The following is a 27072-nucleotide window of genomic DNA, read 5'->3' as shown; positions in this document are numbered from 1 at the left end:
AACTAGTAGTGAGCATATAAAAGAGGGAGCAGACATTTGGCTCTGAGGAAGAGGCAAGTCCTCGAAACGCGTCAGCCTATTGGATGTCTACACTCCCTATTGCGGACTGTTACTCAGCGCGGTGTTGACCCAGCTGTTCTTTTATGATGTGCCTTGACTTTATTGTCGTTTGTGAGTACAACACCTACTTTATTTCTTATTAAACATTTTTTATGGTAACGCACTAGGCCTGTGCGCTCTCTTTGTTCTTTCCTCATTCAGTATATTTGGATTCCCCCAGTCCATTTGAGGGCAGCAAGGTGTGAATGTTCCAGGACATTCTTAATGTGGTTGTAGCCTGCATCAAGTCCATCCCCAAGTGCAGGAGCATTTGTGATTGCTGGTTCTAGGTTTCGTTGTTGTCTGTGTCTCCATTAGGTAGATTCACCATCTATTTTTGTTCGGGTGACCTTTGTCACTAAAGACATTAAGTGATAGAAAATCTAAAATGTTACAGTTGTAACCAGAAAATGAGGTCTGTGTAAATATTCTAATTGGGGCTCATATTCTAGTGACACCTGTCTTCTTTATAGAGATTTCCTTTTCCTGTTGTGTTTTTGGGACAGGAAGAAAAGGAAAATCTCCTGAATAAGTCAGTGACAGAAACAAAATTAAACTGACAGAGGTTGTAAGCATTCCCCAATTTAAGGCAATAGCTGCAAGGGTGGATTTATGTTTCCTTCAGGTGAAGTTTTTTTTTTCTTTCAATACATGAACCTGATTTTAATGTCTTTTGCTGTCTGTGATGTTTTCTGGCTTGAATTAGCTGTATTTCATGACCCTATTATTCCAGATGTGCTTGAGTCATTGTGCTAAAATCAAATGAGTTCTTTGTATTTGTTAAACTTCTAGAGCCAAATTCATTTTGGACTTCAGAATTTAACCCTGCAGAATAAGTCCCATTTATTATTGTGGCATGTCCACAAATAGTATTAAATTTGAACAGATGTAATGAACAATAATGATTTTTCTTATTTTTTGAACCAGAGAATGAAACATAGTGGAGATTTGTAATAACAAATGAGTTTTAGTTTGCCCCAGTTCTAGCAGAATCCTTGTTTTAAATATTTCCCAGAAAAACGAATTTCTTCTGTTGAATAATTCACTTTTGAAGGTTAACAGAGAATGTGTATAGCTTTAAATAATTCCCCTTCCCCTTTTTGATTTTTTTCTCTCTCTCTTTTTCTCCTTCCCATCCCATCACTTTTGAGGTTTTGGTCCTCAGTTTAACCACTTGCCCTCCAAAGGATTTACCCCCCTTCCTGACCAATACAGCACTGCATTATTTAACTGACAATTGCGTGGTCATGCACTGCTGCACCCAAATAAAATTTATGTCCTCTTTTCCCACAAATAGAGCTTTCTTTCAGTGGTATTTGATCGCCTGTGCATTTTTACTTTTTGTGCTATAATAAAAAAAAATTTTGAGAAAAAACAATATTTTTGCTATTAAACATGTCCAGTAAAAAATGTTAAAAATCAAATTTTGTCATAAATTTAGGCCAAAATGTATTCTGCTACTTGTCTTTGCTAAATAAATTCCCAATACATGTAAATTAACTGGTTTACGTGAAAGTTATAGCGTTTACAAATGGCGGTATAGATACTAGAATTCTTTTTTTTCTACTAGCAATGGCGATGATCAGCGACTTATAGCAGAACTGCGGGGCTATGGCGGGCATTCTGCACTGGGGGGAACTGACTTTGTGTCACCGACATCCCCAGTTACACCAATACAGTGATCAGTGCTAATAAAAAGCACTGACACTGTACTAATAGCACTGCGCAGGAAGTGGTTAACATCTGGGGCGGTCAAAGGGTTAACTGTATGCTGTCTTACTATGAGACTGTGTGCTGAGTTTCACAGTAAGCACACAACTTTGTATGGCTCTGCTATGCGGCAGAGCCAAACAAAGCAATGTGCAGGAGCTGAAAGGGGAGAGATCTGTGTTGTTTATACACAGGTCTCTCCCCCATTGGAGATACTTGGTGTTCGCCGGATGCCAGTGAGAAATCACTGTCCGAGACCTGGTGATTGAAAGCTGAGGCTGAAAATGATGGCATAGGTTAGGTGCCTGCATGTATGCCCCCTACCTGGAATCACGTGCAGCCCTGTAGCATTATTGTTCTATAGGGTGGCTTGGAAGCGGTTAATATGTATAGGTAGCCACCGACAAAGTGAGTTGGGCCTTGCCGGTCTGTATCGGTAGATATGCACTCTTGGTGGTCATGCACTTCTTTTATAATCTGTATTTCTCCCTTGTATTGGGGTTATAGATTGGTAACTCCTGTTTTGTTCTAATATTGTTTTTTAGTTTACATTTTTTTTTTAACTTATCAATAAACATCCTTTGGAATAAAAAAAATAATAATTTGGGGGAGAACACACACTAAATTCATGTTTCGGCAAAACTGGTATCATAATTCACTGCAAAATAATTACATAGCACAAGAGACTCACAGGACTAATGCAACCAATAACTCAATGCAGAAAAATTGACTAAAAAGATTTTACAACACAAACAACATCATGAAGGTTTGAATCTATTGGCATTCTGTAAATGACAGAGAAATGCACAATTAGGTTTATTTAGTTTTAAAGTACTGACAACATTGATATACAAAATACAGTAACCAGTAACAATTAATTAGAAAGGTATCTGATTTTTTTTACTGCACTTGTCAAATCATCAATGCTGTTGGTAGTGAATAAATATAAAGGTGGGCATATTTATAAAGCAGTAAATTTGACATTTACTGCAGATGAATCAATTTGCAAACACATGCACCAAGAAGATATACTGTGCATGCATTGAATGTTTGGCGAGAGTCAAAATCACCAGTTTATAAACCTATCTTCTGACCAAAACCAGAAAAAATGCAGCAGATATAAAGTGCATTCATTTCTCAGTTTCCCTTTTTTCTCTATTCCAGAGACAGGGAAGCTGATTTACTAAAAATACGAGTTTAGAAACTTCACACACAATAAATTGTATGAATATTCACTTCAATTATCCAGTCACGTGAAAAGCAAAATCCTATTTACTAGCGTTGCACCAAAACAGTTTTTTTTTTATCGGCGAGTATGCATACTTGAGTACTCGCCAATACCAATATTAGTGCCAATAATGAGCAAATTATTTGTGCAATTTGAGCCATTCATTTTGTATGGGCTCAAATCGCACCGCAAAGGTATACGTTTTAGGTATCGGAATATTTGCACGGGTACAAGTACTCGTGCAAATGCTCATTATTGTCACTGATATTGGTATCAGTATCAGTGTAACCCTACTGTTTACTTTCATCCAGGGGCGTCCCTAGGGTTGGTGTCACCCGCTGCCGGAACACTTGGTGACACCCCCTCTCTCTCTCTCTTTCTGCCCTCTCTCTCTCTCTGCCCTCTTTCTACCCCACTCTGCCCTTTTTCTCCCCCCCTCTCTCTCTCTGCCCTCTTTCTCCCTCTCTCTCTCTGCCCTCTTCCCCCCCTCTCTCTCTCTGCCCTCTTTCTCCCCCCCTCTCTCTCTCTGCCCTCTTTCTCCCCGATCTCTCTCTCTGCCCTCCCCCCCTCTCTCTGCCCTCTTCCCCCCCCTCTCTGCCCTCTCCCCCCCCTCTCTCTCTGCCCTCTTTCTCCCCCCCTCTCTCTCTCTGCCCTCTTTCTCCCCCCCCCTCTCTGCCCTCTTTCTACCCCACTCTCTGCCCTTCCCCCCCCTCTCTATCTGCCCTCTTTCTACCCCACTCTCTGCCCTCTCCCCCCCCTTTCTCTCTGCCCTCTTCCCCCCTCTCTCTCTGCCCTTTTTCTCCCCCCTCTCTTTCTGCCCCCCCCTCTCTCTGCCCTCTCCCCCCCTCTCTCTCTGCCCTCTTTCTCCCCTCTCTCTCTCTGCCCTCTTCCCCCCTCTCTCTCTCTTCCCTCTTTCTCCCCCCCCTCTGCCCTCTTTCTACCCCACTCTCTGCCCTTCCCCCCCCCATCTCTCTCTCTGCCCTTTTTCTATCCTACTCTCTGCCCTCTTTCTCCCCCCTCTCTCTCTATCTGCCCTCTTTCTCCCCCCCTCTCTCTCTGCCCTTTCCCCCCCCTCTCTCTCTGCCCTTCCCCCCCCCTCTCTCTCTGCCCTCTCCCCCCCCTCTCTCCCTGCCCTCTTTCTCCCCCCTCCCTCTCTCTGCCCTCTTTCTCCCCCCCTCTTTCTCTCTGCCCTCTTTCTCCCCCCTCTGTCTCTCTGCCCTCTTTCTCCCCCCCTCTCTCTGCCCTCTTTCTTCCTCCCTCTCTCTCTGCCCCCTTTCTCCCCCCTCTCTCTCTCTGCCCTCTTCCCCCCCCTCCACTCTCTCTCTCCCCCCTACCTACTACATGCATGAAGCTGCAGTGCTGTCACCAGAGTCGGGGGATTATACACTGACCTGCTGCATACTCTGCCCACCTCTCCAGCTCCCCAACTTCAGCACCCGTGGCAGGGATGTGGACCCGCCCCTTTGCTGAAACTCCAAGGAAGAGAGGTATCCGAAGTGCCTGCCTCAATGTCCGTCCCCTCAAGGCTTGCTTATTTCAGCAGCGACACATACAGGGATGGACGGAGCCTCTCATGGGGTCCTGTAGTGACCCCGGGCCCTCGGTCAGTTCACCCCTGGTGGAGCGGGTCCTGTGTCACCCCATGAAAAAGGTGTCACCTGGTGTGGCGCACAAACCCCGCACCTGCCTAGGGATGCCCCTGCTTTCATCTTCACATGGTTGGGTACTCAAAGTGAACATGAATATACCTTGCACATGATTATATAGCTAAGCTAAATAATTATTGTGCGAAAATCCTCAACTCCTTTCATAAATCAGCTCAAGATTTTTTTTAAAGGTCTGTAACCTGAACCTTAGGATTGTGTTGATGACATCAGTTTGAGAAGCTTCTGAGCTCTTTCAGAATTCATGAACAGGTGCATTTGACCTACGCATCATTTGACCAGTTTCAAGTGGGTTTGCTTTCCTAGAGACTTTTAGGGGTGTGCAAAACCCATCTGAAGCAAACAAAATCCCACTGCTATGGGTTACAAAATGTATTTAAATTCTAGCAGTAAATGTTGGATAGATCAGGTTATCTAAGTTGGTATTAACTACTTCATCTTTCACACCTGTTCACCCCTTATGGACCAGAGCAATTTTTACGTTTCTGCTATGGACCTGTTTATTCAGCGATAACTTTGTCAATACTTAAGATAACACAAATACAAATACATATATTTTTTTAAGGACAAACAAGGTTTTTTTTGGTGAATATTGTCTTGCAACAGTGAATTTTTTCCACAATCCTTAGATAATTAAATGTAACAAAACTAAAAAAAAAAAACCTTTTTTTTTTTAGCACTGTTAGTTCAACCTCCCTGGCGGTATTCCCGAGTGTAGCTCGGGCTAAAGTTTCAGCACCACGGTAATCCCGAGCTACACTAGGAAATACCCTGCAGCACTGCTCCGGGATCTCTTCTGCACTTGCCTTGTCCTGCACTCCCGTGATGTCCCTCCTGCAGTGTCCCCGGCAATGTCCTCCGGAGGATGCTGGCATCTGGTTCCGTTCCCTGCAACGTCGGGAAGTATGGGGGATGGAACTGGCGGGAAATTTGAAAGGTGTAAAAGTGACATTCACTAAATTCACTAAAATCACATAGTAAAACATTACTGTATCAAAGCATTTCACATACATTTTGTCCCTAGTGCTTTGTCCTGTGTCCTGCCTGCATTTTTACTGTTCTTTCTGCCTGGAAACTGAGAAACGTCCATGGCGTCCAAAAAGCGTCCCTTTAGGTCAAAAGCGGTTTTAGATCAGCTAGAGAACAGCGATAGTAAATCAGAACCACTTGCAGAATTGAGTGATAATGATTCGTGGGGAAATTCGTCATCAGGCACCGAAAACGATTTTGCGACTTTGCTCAGTGATGTGCGAACTTGGCGCTATATTTCAAATTTCAGTGTTTTTGGTTTGATTATATTATTGAATTAAATTTATTATTATATTATTTGTTTATGATTATTTATTAAATTATAATTTATGATTTCGTGTTTCAAATTTTAACATACTCGGGATGTTTACTAGACTCTTGTTCGGACAGATTTCAGTGAGTTATTCCTAAAAATCACAGGCCTACAATAAAAAAAACATATTTCCTGCAAAAAAATGTACCGCTTTGAGCACAGAAATATGGACATAATCAGACTGCTAGGGAGGCTACAAATAAATAGTGTTATTGTACATAAAAACTGTAAATTTTTTCTGTAATTTGTCATTTTTAAGATGACACCAAGGGCTGGTTCACACTATAGAAACCCAGTCCAGATGCTTTCCAGATGTGCTTTCGCATGCGCGTTTTTGACGCGTTGATGTGCATTTCTTATGCATTTTTTACATGTTACAGGGCATTTTTTATGCATTCTAGTTCATTTTTCCCACTCTCTTTTTCTGCATTTTACATGGGGACATGTAAGTTCTAGAATGTTTTTGATGCTTTTGGTGCGTTTTTGATGCATTCCAGTTCATTTTCCCATCTCTTTTTCTTTAATTTAAATATGGATATGTGCGTTCTAGTGCATTTTTGGTGCGTTGGTGTGTTCCAGTGTCTTCAGGTGCATTTTTATGCGTTTTTACCGCACTCCAGTACAGTTCTGTGCAGAAAAAATGCAGCATGTTCTACTTTTTTTTCTGCAACCGGAACGCACTGGAACTGCAAGCACTGATGTGAACTATGACATTGACAACCATAAAACCTACTTTCTATGCGCTTTGGATGGCCCAAAAAGTATGATTCTGGTAGGAAGCACTGCAAAGTTATTTACAAATGAGTAACTTTTTTTTTTTCAATTTTGCACTTTTTTCAATGTGAAACATGTAAATGTATGTTAAAGGTTTAACATTATTAACAAATAAGTGAACAAAAAAAAACCCAGCAGGAAAGTAATAATTAAATGGAGAAGGCTAATAAGGAGTTAATTAGAGCTAATTAGTGTAAATTAAGGGTTAATAAGGGGTTAAACAGAGGAAAATTTAATAACAAAAAAACTTGTTTTACTTGAGAGGTTGCTTTTTTTTTACTTCATCAGCAGATAGAAGTTCATCCCTTTGATCTGCAGATGAATAAGCAGAAAGATACAAAATGAAACAATGTTTCTTTTTATCTTTCTGTTTTAGAAGCTGAGCAACATTGTTGATAAACATTGTCAGACTGATTTTTTTTATTACTGTTCCAATTGCTGGGACCTTCTCTGTGTATTCGGCAATGCAGCTGTCATTAATCAGAGCTGAATTTCCATGTACTGGAACAGGGGGGTCCTGGAAGCAAAGCAGAAGGACTGGATGTATTGAACACGCCCTGTGTACAATGGTGACATTTTTTCAAGCATGTATAACACACCCAAAGTCTGCAACTGGTTCATAGAGAAATGTCCTGTCAAATTCAATAGCCTCAGTACTTAATCTCTTATACTGTATGTGATATTAGGAGAAATTATATTCTGATTACACAGACATGTATATCTTCTTCTAGAGAGTTTTCAAGTTGTCTTAAGAGGGAATGGATTTTTGTTTGGCCGGAATTCAGATAATGTCATGTGTACATACTATGTGAACAAGACAACAAAACGTAAGTACATACAAATAAAAACAGAGCACTGCATTTCCCTGTAACAGATTAACTGTAAAAAAATATTTGCCTGTTTCAGAGATGAGCTCTAAGTTACACAACTCTATATTTAGCTACCTTGATGGCAATGACAGAAACCACATGGCCCAGGGTCAGGTTTAGAGTATATAGAGCAAGAGCCGACAGAAAACCTTGCTAAAAAGCTAACAATATCATTGCTTTATCTCTAGTTAACAGAAATAAATGTTTGCACTGATTTCTGAAAAAACTGCAACACATGATGAATTTTTTGGGGAACTTTGCAGATGCTTCAGTGATGACTACATACAACGTAGTTTCATAAAAAAAAAAAAACATTAATTGTATTCTTGTCACAAGTGGGAGTTTCTGCCACACACCACACATCACCATTTATTGCTGAACATACCACTTCAACTTAAAGTGGAGCTCCACCCAAAAGGAGAAGTTCCGCTTTAAGGACTGCTTCCCGGCTCCCCATTAAGGATTGGCACCTTTGGGGGGCGGGGGGGAGCGGGTACCCGAATTTGACATGTACCTGCTCCCACTTCCAGTCCGATGGCCAAGGCGATCAGAAGCGGAAGGTGTCCTCCCTCCCTCCCTGTAGTCTTATGGGACACGTGACAGGTCCCAGAAGACTACAGGACCATTCATGAAGCGCAGCGCTACTCGCGCATGTGCAGTGGGTACTCGGCTGTGAAGCCGCAAGCCCACACTGATGATGCCGGCCTCCTGGAATACAGGACGGCCGGTGAAACGGTGCGGGGGACACACTGCGGGACAGGTAAGTGGCTGGTTTTTTAAAAGTCAGCAGCTACAGTTTTTGTAGCTGCTGACTTTTATTTTTTTTGACAGCGTGAGTAGAACTCCGCTTTAAGTCAAAAGATAAAGCTGGTCCACTGAAAGGTCAGTGGCATTTTACTCTCTCAATGCTTTTCAGAGGCTATGTAGTTTGCTTCTTCAGTAGATTCCATGAGCATAAAATAATAATAATAGCCATCATCATCATAATTATATGCAGATCCAATAGGTAGAAAACCTCAATTTCAGTGACCAGAGAGGCTGGGAGAGACCTCATGGTGAGCCCAAATGGCCAGACCTTATTTTATTCAAAGAAATATACATCACTACATAGGTTTCTTCAGGAGCTTCCATTGCTGATATTGACCATACAGATGTACCTGGTATACTGGCACCCTCTGGTGGGCACTCCTTCAGGTGTGGGCATATTCTATGTTAATAATGTATTACTTTTCTAGTCCCCTAGATGGCAGCAGATCAAATCATAAAGCTCAGGTTCAAATGCCAATAGAGGAACGGCAACAGGTTTCAGACCAATTTAGGCAATGTTTCGATGTTTAGTGAATCAATCCACAGATCACTTTTCAGAGGCATGACAGGCACTGAGTAGGAGATACTTATACTTATAGTATGCTGTCAGTTCCTGCTAAACTAATCAGTCCAATCACTGTTTGCTGGTCAGACGGGTATCCTCATCCGTAGCACCTGGGCTGCCCCATGCTCCACATGAAATTTGTATGATTAAAATTAATGCTTTTATGAAACCATGAAGGCATCACTGTAACACCTGAAAAGCAAACCCAGCTTTGCTTACTTTTAATGGTTTTTAGCTTCACCAATATAATGTACTGTATATTTTTTTATTTTGCTAAATATTAAAAAAAACAGTTAATCATGTTTTCTTCTTCTTTTTTATTTTTTCTTGCATTTGTACTTATTTTTAAAACGTCTGAATTTAAACACTCCTTTTTCTATTCACAGATGAAAAACCATTAACAGTGGAAGCTCAATATATGCTTTGTCCAGTTACAGTACTTGAGGAAGCTGGACAGTAAGTACTTTTTACAAATCTATCATTGCTCATTAAGGCCTTGTTTTCACATGTGATTGAGGGGACAATAAAATGTGTACAAAAAAATCAGAAAATAAATGGTGAGTGCTAAAGTATTAGAAGTGCTTGCACTGAAAAGGGGAGTGGCAAGATGGAGCCTACATGCTTACGTCAAGGGTGGAGCTTACATGCTGACGTCATTCCGTAATTTCCAAGTCCTGGACCGGTGGCCATCTTGCACTTCCCTTTAGGCTCCTGGTTGCCCTATCAGTGTCTTGGAGGTGTGAGACGCAGAGGTCCCGTTGTTGTATTACAGGCTATTGACCAGCTGGCCTTCTGGTGAGTGCATAGTGGTGTTGGATCCTGAACAGGAGAGGAGTAACTTTTGGGATTATTTATTATTCTTACAGGTACTTATATAGTGCCATCAATTTACGCAGAACTTTACATATATATTGTACATTCACATCAGTCCCTAACCCTCAAGGGGTGTACAATCTAAGGTCCCTAACTCACATTCATACATACATATACTAGGGACAATTTAGACAGGATCCAATTAACCTACCAGCACGTCTTTGGAGTGTGGGAGGAAATGGGAGTACCACGCAGGCACAGGGAGAAAATGCAAACTCCAGGCAGGTGGTGCCATGGTTGGGATTCAAACTAACGACCTTAGTACTGCCAGGCAGAAGTGCTAACCATTTAGCCATTGTGGATTAGCACTATTTGGAATTATTTCACCATTATTCTTATTGGACTATCACTTGAAGGGCGTTTTGTTATATTATTGCCTTTAATGAGCACTAATTGTATACTAATTATAATATTTTATTTGATTTTGTCACATACAGTATTTACATTTATTTTTATATATAATGTGCTGCACTGTTTTAATTTAATAAAAATATGTGGTTGAGCAATATGTTTACTGCACCTCAATCACTCCCATTTAAAGTGGTTGTAAACCCTCACATATACCCAGTGAAGTGACTTGCCTCAGGTGATACACAGAGATTAAATATATTCTCCTACTGTATATGAGTTGTGCCTGTTTATCTGCAGTCTTCACTTATCTACATTGATGCAAAGTCCAGTATTTATAAAGCTTGTTTGAGCTGTCAGAAAAAAAGGGGAATGAGAGTTAAAGTTACAATCTGCAGAGCTGAGCGAGGAGCATTCTGAGAGCTGAATGAAGGAAAGGGACACACACTCCTCAACATAGCTCACAGGAACAGAGCTGAGGCTGTCAGTCAGTTGGAGTTCCCTTACTATCACCTTTTTTTCTCTTGGTGTCGGAAAAACTTGTCAGAAGTAACTCATGCTTTTTGCTTTGCAAAAATCACCCTTTGCTGACGCATTTGGCGAGCACTAATGCCTGCCAAAAGTTACCAATTAAGCGTAATGGGGGCACCCTGTAACTGTGTGCGATTCCCATGATTGTGGAGTGCTGTTGCAGTGTTAAAACAGGCACTGAGGATTATATATGGTAAACATTTCTCAGGGTGTGGCTGGTGAAATTTGCTCAGGAAGCTTGCATGTCATATAAAAGCTACAAAACAAAACCGTCAATGGATATGGAAATTTTTACAGAGTTAAAAATAAAAGGTGCTAGTGGAGATAAAATCAGAAAATAAACATCTAGGCAGCTCAAACATTTACCGTATTTATTTTTTTTCTTAAAATATTTCTATAGACAGGATGTACATTTCTGGGAAACATTCTGTTTCTTTTTGTATCTTTGAACTGTAATTGTATTTGCCGTCAGTTATTATTATTTATTACTATACAGGAGTTATACAGTGCCAACAGTTTACGCAGTGCGTTATTCAACGTAAAGGCAGACAGTACTATTACAATACATTTTAATATAGTAGGAATCAGAGGGCCCTGTTTGTTAGAGCTTACAATCTAACAGGGAGGGTCAAGAGATACAAAATGTAATAACTGCGGGGGATGAGCTGATAGAGAAAATAGAAGTACAGCTGTTATGTGGGGGCAGGGTAGGCTTCTCTGAAGAGAAGGGTTGTCAGGGATCGTCTAAAAGTCAACAGAGTAGGAAATAGTTGTACAGATTGGGATAGGGAGTTCCAGAGGATGAGAGAGGCTCAGGAGAAGTCCTGGAGGTGAGCATGGTGACAAGGAAGCTAGAGAGCAGGAGGTCTTGGGAGGAACGAATAGAATGATTAGGTTGTTATTTTGAGAATAGGCTAATAGCTGGAGGCAGAATTGTGGATGGCTTTGTAAGTTGTTAGTATTTTTAATTTTATTCATTTGGAGAGTGAAAGCCAGTGGAGGCATTAGCAGAGAGGGGCAGCAGACACTGAGCAGTTGGTAAGGTGGATGAGTCTGGCAACAGCATTCATTATGGACTGAAAGGGAGATACCCGATGTAAAGGTAAGCCAATGAGGAGGGAGTTGCAATAGTCAAGGTAAGAGATAACTAGGGAGTGGACTAAGAGCTTTTCTGGTGTCATTGGTTAGGAAGGGGCATATTTTAGAGATTTTGCGGAAATTGAGGTGGCAGGCATTGGACAGTGATTTGATATGGAGCCAAAAGGAGAGTTCAGAGTCCAGGATTACACCTAGCTCCCTGTCATGCGGGGACGGGTTGATATTTGAGTCGTCGATCTTGACAGAGAAGTCAAGGGAAGGGGAACGTGTGGTAAGAAATATTATGAGCTCGGTTTTTGGTAGATTAAGTTAGAGGAGGTTGTGTGACATCCAGTCTAATATGTGTGTTAGTAAATCAGTGCTGCGTATGGAGACTGAAGGAGTGAGCTGAGAGGTACAGAGATAAGTTTTCCACAGCTGAGCGATTACCTCTAATCACAACAGTTCATGGTTTGAAGTATAGGGGAATGATTCCATGATCAGTCAAGCAATATAACCTGATGTGATTATGGCTATACAGCAGCAGCAACATAAGAAAGGATTCAGGCCCAGAATATTATAAAACACTGTTTTTACCTTTTAGACATCATGTGCAAACTATATATATATATATATAAATCATTTCAGTGTACACATTTTTTGAATTTTGTTTTTTGCCTCCAGTTCTCTTTTCAGCGTATGTATATGTCCTGTACAAGGGGCATTCTGTTATCAGAAAAAATATGGTCGATTAAAGTCATCCACTAGGTGGCTGCAGGAAATAACTGCCATTTTTACATGGCAAGAGCAATGGAGAACTATCTAAGCATGCTCAGCATATATCAATGACAGGAAACAATTATTCACACAGTAGAGTGCTGTTTAACTATACTCAGCATCTATGAGCCTTTGTAATAAAGAATCCTAAACAATAATAACAGACTTAACAAGTTGAAAAAAGTGCTGTTATACAAACACAGAAGAACACCCCCTGCTTAACCACTTGCCTACTGGGCACTTTTACCCCCTTCCTGTCCAGGCCAATTTTCAACTTTTAGTGCTGTCACACTTTGAATGATAATTGCAACACTGTACCCATATGAAATGCTTATCAAAATATTTTATTTTTTGCTAAACAAACAAAAAAAGACCAAACATTTTGAAAAAAAAAAGCTTTTCCGTTTTTTCTATTATAACATTTTGCAAACATGTAATTTTTCTCCTTCACTGATGTGTGTTGATGGGGCTGCACCGATGTGTGTTGATGGGGCTGCACTGATGGGCACTGATAGGTAGCACTGATGGGCACTGATGAGCTGAACTGATGAGGTGGCACTGGTGGGCATTGATGAGGAGGCACTGATGAGGCTACACTGATATGCAGCACTGATGGGCACTGATAGACAGCACTGATAGGTGGCACTGACTGAAGGCACTGATGGGAACATATTGGCAGCACTACTGGGCACATATTGGCAGCACTACTGTGCAGTTTTTGGGCTGCACTGATAATCAATGCCCTGATTATCAGTGTAGATATCTCCTTTCAGACTTGCCGGGTACTTTCTTCATGATGTGACTGCCGATAACTGGTAAGTGTGTTTACACGGTGATCAGCTGTGATTGGACACAGCTGATCATATGGTAAAATGCTGCTTAGATTGGAAGTTTACCATGTGATGTAATCAGCTGTGTCAGAAGGACACAGAGAGTGCTGGGTGCGCCCGGGGGGCACTGTTCTGGGAGGATATTATGACGCCCTGCTAGAACCGCAGTGTAGCCATTATTCGGCTAAAGCGCGGTCAGGAAGTTGTTAAATTGTATGTGAATATCCATAATCACAAGAAGAATATTTATGAAGTAAACTTGGAATTCCATAGAGACTCGCAGATTCATTAGTGGATCCAGACCCTAGAAATAAAAAAATCTTAAAATTAATTATATTGGTTTTTATACTGTTTTATAGTGTGAATTTGACTTATAATCTCAGATTTCAGCAGTTAAGGGTAATCTGACTAATGAGTTTTGACTGATAAATGTTACTGCATTTTGCACATTGTGAAATCAATTTGTGCATATGTGGCCAGCTTTAGGCAGGACATGCATTAAGCAATTTTCTTTCCTTCAACCATGAGAAAAAAAAACCTGACAGGCTGGTTGTACTGATGTTGATCTATAGATGGATCAAAATTTGGCCAGTTCCTACTGAACGGGGAGAATTTTGATCCTTCTTAGGCCAGTTTTAGTGGAACTTTTTTATCTTGTATTTTATGTTTACTTGTAAAATAAATATTGTATACAGATATTTAAAAAAAGATATAACACTATTTAAAAACAAATAAAATAACATTGAGCCACATACATTATTTACCATTTAAAAGAAATCCAAGGTGAGAGGATATGGAGGCTGTTATTGCAGGAAGAATTCTTCTAAAAAATATTGTTTACCTGCGGGGGGCGTGGCTGGAGCAGAAGCTGAATGGCTGCATAACCACACAGCTCTGCTGTACTGACAGTGTCAGCACACAGCAGTGGCGGACCTAACACTCCAAAAGCGACCAGAGGACAGGCAACAGCCCAGTGACCCTCACAGAGATGACAAAGAAAAGGAAAGCTGAGAAGAAACTCCTGGAATTAACACAGTTTCCCCCTCGGCCAGATCACAGCAATCCCCAACATGATGGCAGCAGCAGCTCAGGATCCTCCTCCTCTCACTCACCACATAGGCAAGTCTCGACAGCTTCTCCTGTGACACCTGTTAAGCAGAAAAACAGCTCTATCTTACTGCAACCTGTCTCCCCTGATTTCTCTACTTCCTCTATTGAGAGCCCATCAAAATCTAAACCTAGAATGACAGATATTAACCTACAGCATGCTGGAACAGATTCTCACACTAATACTTCACATTCTGCAAGTAATTTATCAGATCCAATGGCTAACTTTCCTACTACTAGTCAGCCTATTTCTGATACATTAATGAAGGAGATGTTCCTTTCATTAAGATCATACATACAGTCAGATATCATTAACTCTATGCAACAAATCAAATCAGAGATTATTGATCTTGGTGGCAGAGTTGTTCATTTTGAAACAAAAATGGGAAAATATGCCACTTTCTTTAACACCCTGGTAGACGCCCACAATGAAAGGGATGAAGAAATTGAATGGCTCAAAAATAAAATCGCAAATCTGGAGGATAGATCATGACGTAACAACATTAAAATAAGAGGCATTCCAGAATCGATACAACCTGACCAATTGAGAGCATTTACCCAAGAGCTCTTTCGTGCCCTACTACCTGATGCTACAAACACAGATCTGATCATCGATAGAATACATCGCCTTCCAAAACCCTCCTATCTGCCAGATAAAATACCTCGAGATGTCTTGATGAGAATTAATTTTTTTCATGTCAAAGAAAAAATCATGGAAATTGCGCGCAAACCCCAAAATTTGCCTGCACAATTCTCCTCTTTACAGCTTTTCACAGATTTATCTAAGTGCACCATGCAACTCAGGAAAACTCTCTTCCCAATAACAAAAGCTCTACAAAACCACAAAAGTATTTATCATTGGGGTCACCCCACTAAATTGATCGTCACTAGAAATAACTCAATCATCACAATCAACAGCCTAGAGGAAGGTCTGCAATGTCTTAGAGAGTGGGACATTCTCCCAGAAAGTGACCCACAACATTCTACCACCACCAGAGCGTCTCCAGAGTGGAACCTGGTCACTCACAAACTCCAAACTAAACATTGACCATATATTTGCAATCTTATCTCATGGTACCCACTTAGATGTAATTTCACATGTTTAAGCAAGGCGCTGAGGGTACTACCGTTACCGAACACACTACTTGTAAGTATGCCTGCCAATGGCAAGATCACTTGTTTTGTTTTTTCCCCAAAAGTACTGCGCAATTTTCATTGCATTCAGATCTTGGCTAAGATCCTATTTTTTACTGATTTGTTATCTGTTCAGTTATCTGTATTTGTTTATTTTTTTCCTTTTTGTTTCTACTATCCTGTAATTCCTGATAGTCTAAATGGTTTAACTGCCATGCATAAAAATGTATTACCACTTTAGGGGCCCCTTGGTTAAGCCCCAATTAATATCGGTAAATATATCTATTCAATGGGTATACAAATTCTCTCTATTAATGTCAATGGCTTGAATCATCTGGCCAAACGTATAAACATGTGGAAACAGGCATTTAAAGATAAATATGATATACAGTATCTCACAGAAGTGAGTACACCCCTCACATTTTTTGTAAATATTTTTTTATATCTTTTCATGTGACAACACTGCAGAAATTACACTTTGCTACAATGTAAAGTAGTGAGTGTACAGCTTGTATAACAGTGTAAATTTGTTGTCTCCTTAAAATAACTCAACATACAGCCGTTAATGTCTAAACCGCTGGCAATAAAAGTGTAAGGAACCGCCTGGCGGTACCTCTAGCAGCCCACTGGTCAGGTTTCCCCAGAGCGCGGAGTATAAGTCCCGGTCCGCTTGTTCACCAGGGCCCCTGATGGTGGGGATGGACTTGGAGCGAACCGAGACCAGGTCGCGGCTCCTGAGTACACCTACCTGTGGTAGAGGAATCCGCCAGAGGTTCCTGCAGGGTGAGAGCCTGATGTGAAGAGGCAGATATGCCAGGGCAAGGTGGATGGATGAGCAAGAGCATGGTCAGACAAGCCAAGTCGGTAGCCGTGGGAGCAGTGCGGCACAAAGCAGCGGGCAGAGAATGGTCGGGTCACACGCCAGGTCAGCAACAGAAGATCAGATCCACAAGGGGGCATCCAGGAGGGAGGTCAGGCAAGCCAGGGGTCAGAACAGGAAGGTCAAGAACAATCCGAGTCAGCAAGAATCACGGTAACAGGATCAGGAACACAGGGAGACCAAACGGCAATACCTGTCAGCGCATGGCGATTTAAATATCGCGCCCTGTGCTGTCATTGCTGCCAGGCGTGCACCCACGGCTCCGAGTGCACATGCCCGGGTTCCGTCCCTGCCGCGGCCGGCCAGGACCTAGTGCCCGTACACTAGCGTGAACGGGCACAGTGCGCCTGCGGCTCCTGACAAAAAGTGAATACACCCCTAAATGAAAATGTCCAAATTGGGCCCAATTAGCCATTTTGCCTTCTCGGTGTCATGTGAATCGTTAGTGTTACAAGGTCTCAGGTGTGAATGGGGAGCAGGTGTGTTAAATTTGGTGTTATCGCTCTCACTCTTTCATACTGGTTACTGGAAGTTCAACATGGCACCTCATGGCAAAGAACTCTCTGAGGATCTGAAAAATAGAATTGTTGCTCTACATAGAGATGGCCTAGGCTATAAGATGATTGCCAAGACCCTGAAACTAAGCTGCAGCACCATGGCCAAGGCCATACAGCGGTTTAACAGGACAGGTTCCACTCAGAACAGGCCTCGCCATGGTCGACCAAAGAAGTTGAGTGCATGTGCTCAGCGTCATATACAGAGGTTGAAGGGGTTTGGGGGTCAGCCTGTCAGTGCTCAGACCATACGCCGCACACTGCATCAAATTGGTCTGCATGGCTGTTGTCCCAGAAGGAAGCCTCTTCTAAAAATGGTGCACAAGAAAGCCCGCAAACAGTTTGCTGAAGACAAGCAGACTAAGGACATGGATTACTGGAACTGGGATTCGGGAATGTGTTTTCAGCTACTAGATGTGTTAACCTTTAGGAGCTAATGCACAACATTTTCACAAGATGGTATCTAACTCCTTACCAAATGGCCAAATTCTCAGAACAACATAGTCCTCAATGCTGGAGAAACTGCGGTCAGATTGGTACTCTATAACATATATTATGGACATGTAGAAATTTTAGAAGCTATTGGTATAAAGTCTTCCACATGATATCGGAAATTACTGGGATATTAAAAAAAACAGATCCTACCCCAGCCATTTTGAATATAAATATAGATACATCCAATCCATTATCGACACTTAGTGACACATATTCTTCTAGCAACAAGACTTACCATTACTAGACACTGGAAAAAGACTTAGCCCCTTCTCTAAAAGAAATCATTGAGCTAGTCCAGACCCACTTCATCTATGAGAAATCTTTAGCTTACCTAAACAATAGAATAAATTTGACAAAGCCTGGTCCAACTGGTTCAGAACTGTAACCTAAGATATTATTATGTTTAACCTTTTTTTAGATACTCTAAAATTATTATTTCGTGGCACTAGTAGGACTGTTAGGAATTATTCAGTATTTCCTTTTTTCTCTTTGTTAAACTTTACTGCAACACCTATACTGTGATATTGTGTAACTTTTCACTGTCCTATTTTTGTTTTTGTTTTTTGTTGTTGCTGTAACTATATTTGTAAAACCAAATAAAAATGTATTATGGAAAAAAAAATAAATTGTTTGCCTGACTGTTATTTTAACATTTTTTGAGTTACTGAACCAAAACAAATATTTAGGTTCAGCTGTTCTGAATGCACACTGACTTTCTAAATACTACCAAATTATGAAGTACTGAAAGCAAAGATGGTAAGGTATGAAGCATTTTCAAAGGCGCAGCAGCCTCCCTTATTTCTCTCAGCATGAGCTTTCTTTAACCAATAATAACTCTAAGGATCTGCATTAGTTAAGGAAATTTGAGTCCCAATTTGGTTAAAATATAATTACATACTGTATATTATTATCTTGTTTACTTATGGTAACTGGTGATGATCTAAAATCACAGGAACTATTAAGAAAATAGCTTTTCTCTGCTGAGGTTATTATTGTCACGCCTCTTGAATTCCTGGAGAGATCTGATTAAAGAGTTCAAGATAAAACGTAGAAATGACTGTCATGTAAGATAACTAATGTTTAGTATGTTTGCTTAATTAAGTTTTGGCTAAGGATTGGAACCCATTAAGTAGCTAGTAGTTAGTACATGTTGAAAATAAACACATCTGGTCCCGCAATGAGTGAAGGTTCTCTCTGTGTGGGTGACAGATGTGGCGATCATTTACCCTGCTCTCCGCGTTTAAATAATTAACAGCACACTGGAGGAGCAGCCTTAAACAGACTGCCTCTTAGCCAGCTAAATGTTCTCAAAGTGCTGGTATTTATGACCAACTGGAACTTTTTTTTAGCTTTAATAACTTATGTGTCTACAAATACACACATATTTTAAGGGATATTTATTATTAATCTTTTTAAGCCTTTTATTGTAGTAAATATAAAAGTGCTGATCTACAAAATGATTGTTTACCCTTAGCTTGTGTTCACTTCAAATAACTAATAAGTTCAGGGATATTATTTTAAAAAATGAAAGTTTCACTGAACTTAACTTGATCTTGTGAAAATATATTGTTAAAACCCCTCTTACCTGTAAAAGAGTAGAGTAAATATTCACTTTTCCTGGGGCCCACACCTGTGAATACTGCTGTGTTCATGAAACAATGCAGATAAAAGAATACAATGCAGATGATGGGATAATTGAGACATTTCTTTAGACTAGCTTCACTTTTTTGTAGTAAGTAAAGTATAGTAGATACACAGCAATCAGAATGTATCTTTCTGTGTGTGCTAATTTGGTAAATTTAAATCAGTTAGTTGCTACTTTTACCCTTTTTAATGCCATGTTGAACAAACCTTTTATTATCATTGTAGTCTATGAATATGTATACAGTATATTACAAAAAATACTCCTGTAACTAAGATACCATGCAGAAATGATCAGTATACACCGCATACAGTGCAGTGCATTCGGTTAAGCATTCTAAAGACTGTTCTAAGGACTTCTGTCCAATACAGAACCAAAATCACTGTTATTTTACATTTTTATGATATTAACTTAAAACTATTGAAATAATACAATAAAGCCCCATATAGGAGGTGACTGTATATTTTGTGAGCTTGTATGCTTTTCCTGTTATTATAACCTGTTCAACAGGTAATATTAATATTAAGAATAAGAAGAAGAATGCTTCAGGGCTAGACTATTTGGATTTTAAAGTGTGCTACCTATGTGACTTCTGTTGTATTGTAAGTTGCCAGTTGTGCAGCTTGTAGCTTGCTCTATACCGTCTCAAACAATCTCATTGCTTTTAGCCTTTACTTCTCAAATTTCAACCTAATCTACACTGGAAATTATTCAGTCAACACAAGCAGCCTCAAATTTAATCTGCCCTTTGCCCACTTTCCTTGCTGTGAGTGCTGGCAATGCACATGAGAGCATATAGATAACTGAAGAAAAAAAGATATCTACACTTTAACATTTTTTAACCTGCAGCAGAATTATGGCATGTGAAATTTTGTTGGGTGCAGCAGGCAACAGTGACATTTTTCTTTCTTTTACTTTTAATATAAAAGTCCCACTTATACTGTACCATCTCTTTTATATAGTTACTAAATCAGCTCACTTGAATTCATTAGGTCTCTATTGGATACTAAAACTTCTTTACAAACAGTCTTCTATTCACTAATCAAGACTGCTATTATTTTTTTTTTAACTGTTGGCGTAATTTATTCATTTTAGTGCTGGTGCTTGATTTCAAAATATCAGTCATTATAATTTTAATAACTTTTTGAACAGTTGCCAGTTTAATTTTCAGTGTGTGAAAATTAGAGGTAAATTATTTATTACTTTCAGCAAATGTCTTTCACAATTTTATTTAACATTTTTTCATCTTTTTTTAATGGATCATAAAATGACAATCTTTTATTGTACACTCATAAAACAAGGAGCAAATGAATACTTTGCAAATAGGTTTCTGTGGATTGAAATGTCAACTGTAATTCACTTGATGTGAAATTCTTAATCAGACATGTGGCAAAGGGCCATGTCCAGTTTACTATGGTAGCCTTGTCTAATGGACACAGGTGAAAGAAATAGTACATATTGCTCAGTTAGATTTGAAAAAAAACAATTTTCGTATTCATTGAGGGACACAGGAATTAGGAGACTCTAATCCTACTCCCAACATGACTTTTTTTTTGCTAGTATCCAGGAGAATGGAGTTCCGTCTGCTCTGCTGAGAAAAGTCTAACCTTTTGCTAGCGGATTTAACTCCATCAAAATTATCTTTATTCTTATATCAAGGTTCCTGTATAAGCTGCTTGAGCTGGTCTCTGTATGCAGCTATTTAGATTGGGTTCATCTTTGATTGCTGTACCCAGACCCTGCTGGCCTGGACAATTGTGGGACTAGTCGGGAATGTGAACTTCAGGTACTGGGTTCTGAATTGTAGAATTTTCCAGACCAAAGTGTAATGTGTTAGCAGTGGAGCACTTTTTGGGTCCAGAGCCATGGGACAGCCCAAGTTGTGACCCTGACTCTGAAGACTTACTTTGTGAGAAAGTGTGGAGGCCAAGTACTGAAATCTATATCATTACTAGATCCATCATTTGAAACTCCTACTTTCATTTGGTTTACTGCAGAAGTAGTTAGACTGAGGTACTGAGAGTTGACATCATCCATTGAGTTAAGTGATGAACTCTACACTGTCTTACCCACCATTTAGAATTGAGGAATTACCTTCTTGTCACTGCTCCTGACTGCAAGTGACATGTTGATCTATCCTCCGTCTCAGCTTCCTGCCTGCTGTGACCTGGTCACCTCCAGCTATCTGAGATAAAAAATTCAAAAGATTTAGATATAGATTTAACAAATGTATTGCCATTATACAATCCAAGATCATACAATGAAATTCAGGCATAGCTCTACACAGAACAGAACACAAACTCTCATATATCAACATTTCAAAAAGTACATATCTAAAAAAAATTACACACACTTAGAAATAAATTACATCACCTTATCCTAACTATTTAACTTACTGAATTTGAAAGGTATACCACCCGAGAACAAAAAAATTATATTGTTTAATCCCATACTTTAATATGTTACTGCATCTCTGCTCCTTGATGTCATTAATACTTAGCAACTCAATACTTAACTTATTTTTTGCAGTCATTTTCATCCTCTGCATTACACTAATTTCTTGGGTAGTGCACATGCCCTGCCTAAGGTAGCATGATATATTATATTACTCTCTTTTGCACTCCTCTTATGAGCCAACCATACGTCCTGTCTCAATCCAGCTTTCTTAACCACTTGCCTACTGGGCACTTATACTCCCTTCCTGCCCAGGCCAATTTTCAGCTTTCAGCGCTGCCGCACTTAGAATGACAATTGCGCTGTCATCCAACATTGTACCCATATGAAATTTTTATCATTTTTTTGCACACAAATAGATATTTCTTTTGGTGGTATTTATTCGCCACTGGGTGTTTTATTTTTTGTGCTATAAACAAAAAAAAAAGCAAACATTTGAAGAAAAAGTTTTTCTTTGTTTTTATTATAAAATTTTGCAAACAGGTAATTTTTCTCCTTCACTGATGTGCGTTGATGAGGCGGCACTGATAGACAGCATTGATGGGCACTGATAGGCAGCACTGATGGGCATTGATCAGGTGGCATGGATAGGCAGCACTGATGGGTACTGATAGGAGACATTGATAGGCAGCACTGATGAGCTGGCACTGATGATGTTGCATTGATAGGTGGCACTGCTGGGTTGCACTGCTGGGCAGCACTGATGGGTTGCACTGCTGGGCAGCACTGATGGGTGGCACTGCTGGGCACAGGTTGTCGGCACTGCTGGGCACAGGTGGGTGGCACTGCTGGGCACAGGTGGGTGGCACTGCAGGGTACAGGTGGGTGGCACTGCTAGGTAAAGGTGGACGGCACTGATGGGCACAGGTGGGCGGCACTCCTGGGCACTGATTGATCCCTTCGCTGACAATTGCTGGTTCTCAGCAGTACTTCCCCCCAGCTCCTATGACCTTTCTTTAATAACCCTTTGTCTATTATCCTTGATATGGGCAAAATCTGTTTTAAAGATTCAGCCTTTTTTGACTTGCAAAGGGTTCAAATGATATTGATGCTAAACAGAGAAGTGTTAATTGCCACGATTCATTCACATATATCATGCCACTGTATTTTGTTTTTTTTAATCCTCTAAGTACCTTATTCCTGAAGTACTGTTGTGTGCTCACATGACCTCTCCCTGTTCTTTGGGCTTCTTTTATTACAGTGCGAGTCTGTCTGCACAGCCCTGATTGATTTTTTTGCCAGTCACATGATTAAAAAAAACAATTCAGAAGAGCAATTCAAATTCAATTATAAATTAAAAAAATATTTTACAGCTTCCCATAAATCTTTGTTGAACATCAAATTATTAGTATTTTTGTGCATTAATATGGTATAGGTAGAGTCAAAGATGATCGATACTAGCTCTCATTTTGTTCAGACATCTGCATCCAAGGTTTTTTTTTTACTTTACAGGTATTAGCAATTACATTTGATAAATTTAATACTGATTGATAATAAAACTAAGATTTTTTTGAGAGTTTCCTAGTGAGTATAATCAGTCAGCACACTTCATCCTGCCCCCATAGTGTTTAGCAATGGGAGGACATGGAGGAGGAGGCAGGGAGGGGATTGTCATTTACCACTGTAAGAAACAATAGAAAAGTGAGCGTTCTCTAGTAAGCAGCTAAAGCACCAAAGGTAACCAATATAAAACCTTCAGAAAATTATACTAACATAAATAGGTGCAGCGCTAAAATTGTGAATATATTAATAATGTCTGTAAATACATAAAATATATATATGCCAGAAAAGTGACAGTCTATGCAGGTCTGGGTGCGAGGTAGCAGTAGAATCCAGTAAAAGTGCTCCAAATAGTGTGGTAAAATTACGCTCTCACCAGATGCATAATGTGTATACGCATTGAATGAATCTGTAGAGGTCCCCTTTAGGAGTTGGATAAGATCCTAATCCAGGATAATCCTCCCGCTAGGTAAGGTGGTGCTGTCAGGAGCTCACTGGAAGATACAGGATCCAGTTGACCAGAGATCCATTTAAGGAATGGATGGGTGTAGATGCCTGCTTTAAGGGACTCCCTTCTCTGAATACTTATGGATGGCTGGATCAGATGGGCTCTACAAATAAATCGCTCCGCAAGTGTGAAGATTCAGGTTTCGTAATGTGTTTTTCAGTTTATTGTAATTTTTACCCATTGGAATGGAAGTTTTTGGCCAAGGTAGGAGTCTTAACCGCTCTCCTTTCTGGCGCTTCAGATTTCCTTTGTGTTCGGCCCACATGGTTTTGTCTGTTAAGTTTGGATGAGGTCCTTTTTATCATATGACAAACTAGAGAGTACTCTGAAAAATGTGTTGTATTCTGCCAGCCTGGTGACCTGCAGCAGCTCTGCCCCTCTCCTCAGCCCGATCAGCCTCATCGTTAGATGTAGATGGGAGGATTATCCTGGATTAGGCAGAATACAACACATTTTACAGAGTACTCTCTAGTTTGTCAAATGATAAAGAGGGAGGATTATCCTGGATTAGGCAGAATACAATAGGGAGGATTATCCTAGATTAGGATTTTATCCAACTCCTAAACGGGACCTCTACAGATTCATTCAATGCGTATACACATTACGCATCTGGTGAGTGCGTAATTTTACCACACTATTTGGAGCACTTTTACTGGATTCTACTGCTAACTCGCACCCAGACCTGTATAGACTGTCACTTTTCTGGCATATGTATATTTTTTGTTTATGTATTTACGGACATTATTAATATATTCACAATTTTAGCGCTGCACCTATTTATTTTAGTATCATTTACCACTGTGTATACACCCACATGTGTGACTGTATAGTCATGTGGGCTGCACAGATAAGAAAAAAAGAGGAAATTAAAAGCTTAGAAAGGAACTAATTTTTAGCATGCTCAATAGAGGACACCAGCTGGGCTACACAATCTCAGGCTGCAAAGGGGACAGAAAGAAGATAAGAGTGACAGCCGAAGACATGATCAACCAGGTATATTCCACTCTACACAAAATCAATGATTTAGTGGCTTTGTGTGCACACTCTGGTTTATAGCATGTAAGGAGAGTTTTTCATAGTCTGAGTTTAATGACATTTAATGACTTTAATGTTCAACAAACCTCCCATGAACTAAAGCCAGGTATGTTTGGCTGATACCTACTACAGAGTCCTTTCTAGTCTTTCACAAGGGTAAGGTGCAATTGAAGCCCAGAATTTCTTTCCCAAGGTAGTTTTGGTATTTCGCCTAACTTAGAACACCATAGGACACCTCCATTGTCTGGATGTACTGTAGGTCATTCTGTGTGTACCTACCTCACAGCTACTGCTTACATTAGAATGAGTGAATCTCTCTTTATCATTCCTGAAGGTCCCCAAACAGGGGAACCTACTTCTAATTCCACCAATTCTTAGTGCCTCACACAGATAATTTTTCAAGCTTATGGTCTTAAGCAAGGGTAGGCAAACCAGCTGTTAAGGAACCACACAATACTATCATGCCTTTGCCTCTGGGAGTCATGCTTATGGCTGTCAGCATCTTGCAATTCATCTTGAGATGTTTGATGTACAAAGCTGGAGGGCCAAATTTTGCCTACCCCTGATTCTTACACTACTGTAAAATCTATTGGAGTTAACTGTGGGATTCCCCCACCCATCTGGGTCTATGATCATGCTCAAGGCACACTGGGAGTAGTAGTTGTACCAGGCTGGTCACAGTTTTTTTGTTGTCAGGCGCCAATATAACCCAACAGTCTCTGAATGCCTGTGTCCTAAATTCTAGGAAATTGGTTTTATGGTACATACAAAAATACAATTTTAATGAAGGAAATAAGTAAATCTTCAAATTACAAATAATTACTTAAAGATCCATAACTGGTTTCCTTCAAAACAGTAATATTTTAATAATCACATTTTTAAATGTTTTGTACCACCAATGACAGATCCCCAATTGGTTTGTTTATAGTAAATAAAACATATAACCCATGGAATCTGTTTTTTGCACACTTTATTAATACATATTTCTTGAACAAAATCAGAAAAAGATGGAAGGGAAAACAAAATTTTACTGCATCTCTAAGTAGGTAGATGTAGTGGAGATTTTAAGTATGTATTTAAAACAGGCACTGCCATTTTACAAGGTCTAGTAATACAAAAAAAAACTAGCACAGAAAGGTTCCACCTGTCATACTGCATAGATGGTAACACTGTAAGAATTTGTAAAGGTATCTGTGTATATGTTCACTTGTGGTACACTGATAGATAAATAATATATTTTTTTAAGAAAATGATGTTTTAATGTTTATGTGACAGTTCTGGCTTCTACCTTAATAGTGCAACACAAATTATGTGAATCTGCTGACACCTTGCACTTGGAACTATCCGGCCATTTTAAAAGCTGGCATAGATTGCTGATGGTACTATATACAAGTACTGACAGGTACTACACATTGCCAGTACCAAACATTGGATGGCACCTCAAGGAGTCCCAGTGCAAGCCAAATGCAACTATAGACTTTAATTCAAAGTTGAAGCTCATAAGGCACAACTCCCTTGTATGAAACAATGCAATGTGGCAGCCTCTTATTAAAATAGTGAGAGTCTAACACTCCATTGTGGAATGACAGAAAACATGTCCAATGCTGCACATTGCACACACCTTGGCTTGGGGTAGCGGCATGTACCGGCACCTTTGGTGCCTATTGTCATCCATTTTTCCCCATATGTACTATCATACCAGTTTGTATTATCTTTCATTGAGAGAGAGCTTTACGTAAAAGGATCCCAGATATCAATGTCGCTATGTGGGTGTATTCAGATAAAGTAATATGCTTAATTTTCTTTGTATTTTTTCTAGAACCATGGAGGTGTGGGTAAGCGTGAACAATGGAAGTACTGCTTTAACTAGCCCTATGAAAATCACAGCTACAAGTTGTGTAAGTAATACAAGACATATAGCTTTTAAATATACTATATCTAGATATATGATTTATATGTATATTTATATTCTTTTTTTTTTCATTTATCGATATCCCTTATGCATACACAGCATAGATGTCAAATTAATACATCAAAGTGTTTCTTTTTTATACTGTGTGTGTCTAATTCATACTCATTGATATTTGAGAATAATTTGTCTTGCTTTTCATAAGTGTGTATTCAATATATAAACTTGTTTTGAAAGCCAGCATTTAGCTGCACTAACATGACAGCAGATTAGTGTTTCTATAGTAGCAGCTGGAATTTTGAGCAGAGATCACGTATCCCAGGACTAGTTTGATAATGCTAATGAACCAGTAGACAATTT

The 27072-nt window shown here is 39.9% G+C and overlaps 1 protein-coding gene across 3 annotated transcripts in view; it reads left to right on the top strand.

Moving 5' to 3' along the window:
• The window catches only part of ANTXR2 (ANTXR cell adhesion molecule 2), a 274337-nt gene that overhangs the window by 137229 nt on the left and 110036 nt on the right, over window positions 1-27072 (top strand). For all 3 annotated transcript variants that reach the window (XM_089675449.1, XM_089675440.1, XM_089675431.1), the window contains exons 10-12: window positions 7549-7644; window positions 9445-9514; window positions 26623-26701. In XM_089675449.1, coding sequence (XP_089531575.1) covers window positions 7549-7644; window positions 9445-9514; window positions 26623-26701 — 245 coding nt within the window. The remainder of the gene's footprint in view (window positions 1-7548; window positions 7645-9444; window positions 9515-26622; window positions 26702-27072) is intronic.

Source organism: Staurois parvus, unplaced genomic scaffold (genome assembly GCF_062004578.1).
Source record: "Staurois parvus isolate SC_StPar_1 unplaced genomic scaffold, SC_StPar_1.0 ptg000013l, whole genome shotgun sequence".
NCBI classification, from domain to species: domain Eukaryota; kingdom Metazoa; phylum Chordata; class Amphibia; order Anura; family Ranidae; genus Staurois; species Staurois parvus.
This window is presented reverse-complemented; position numbering and strand designations above follow the sequence as displayed.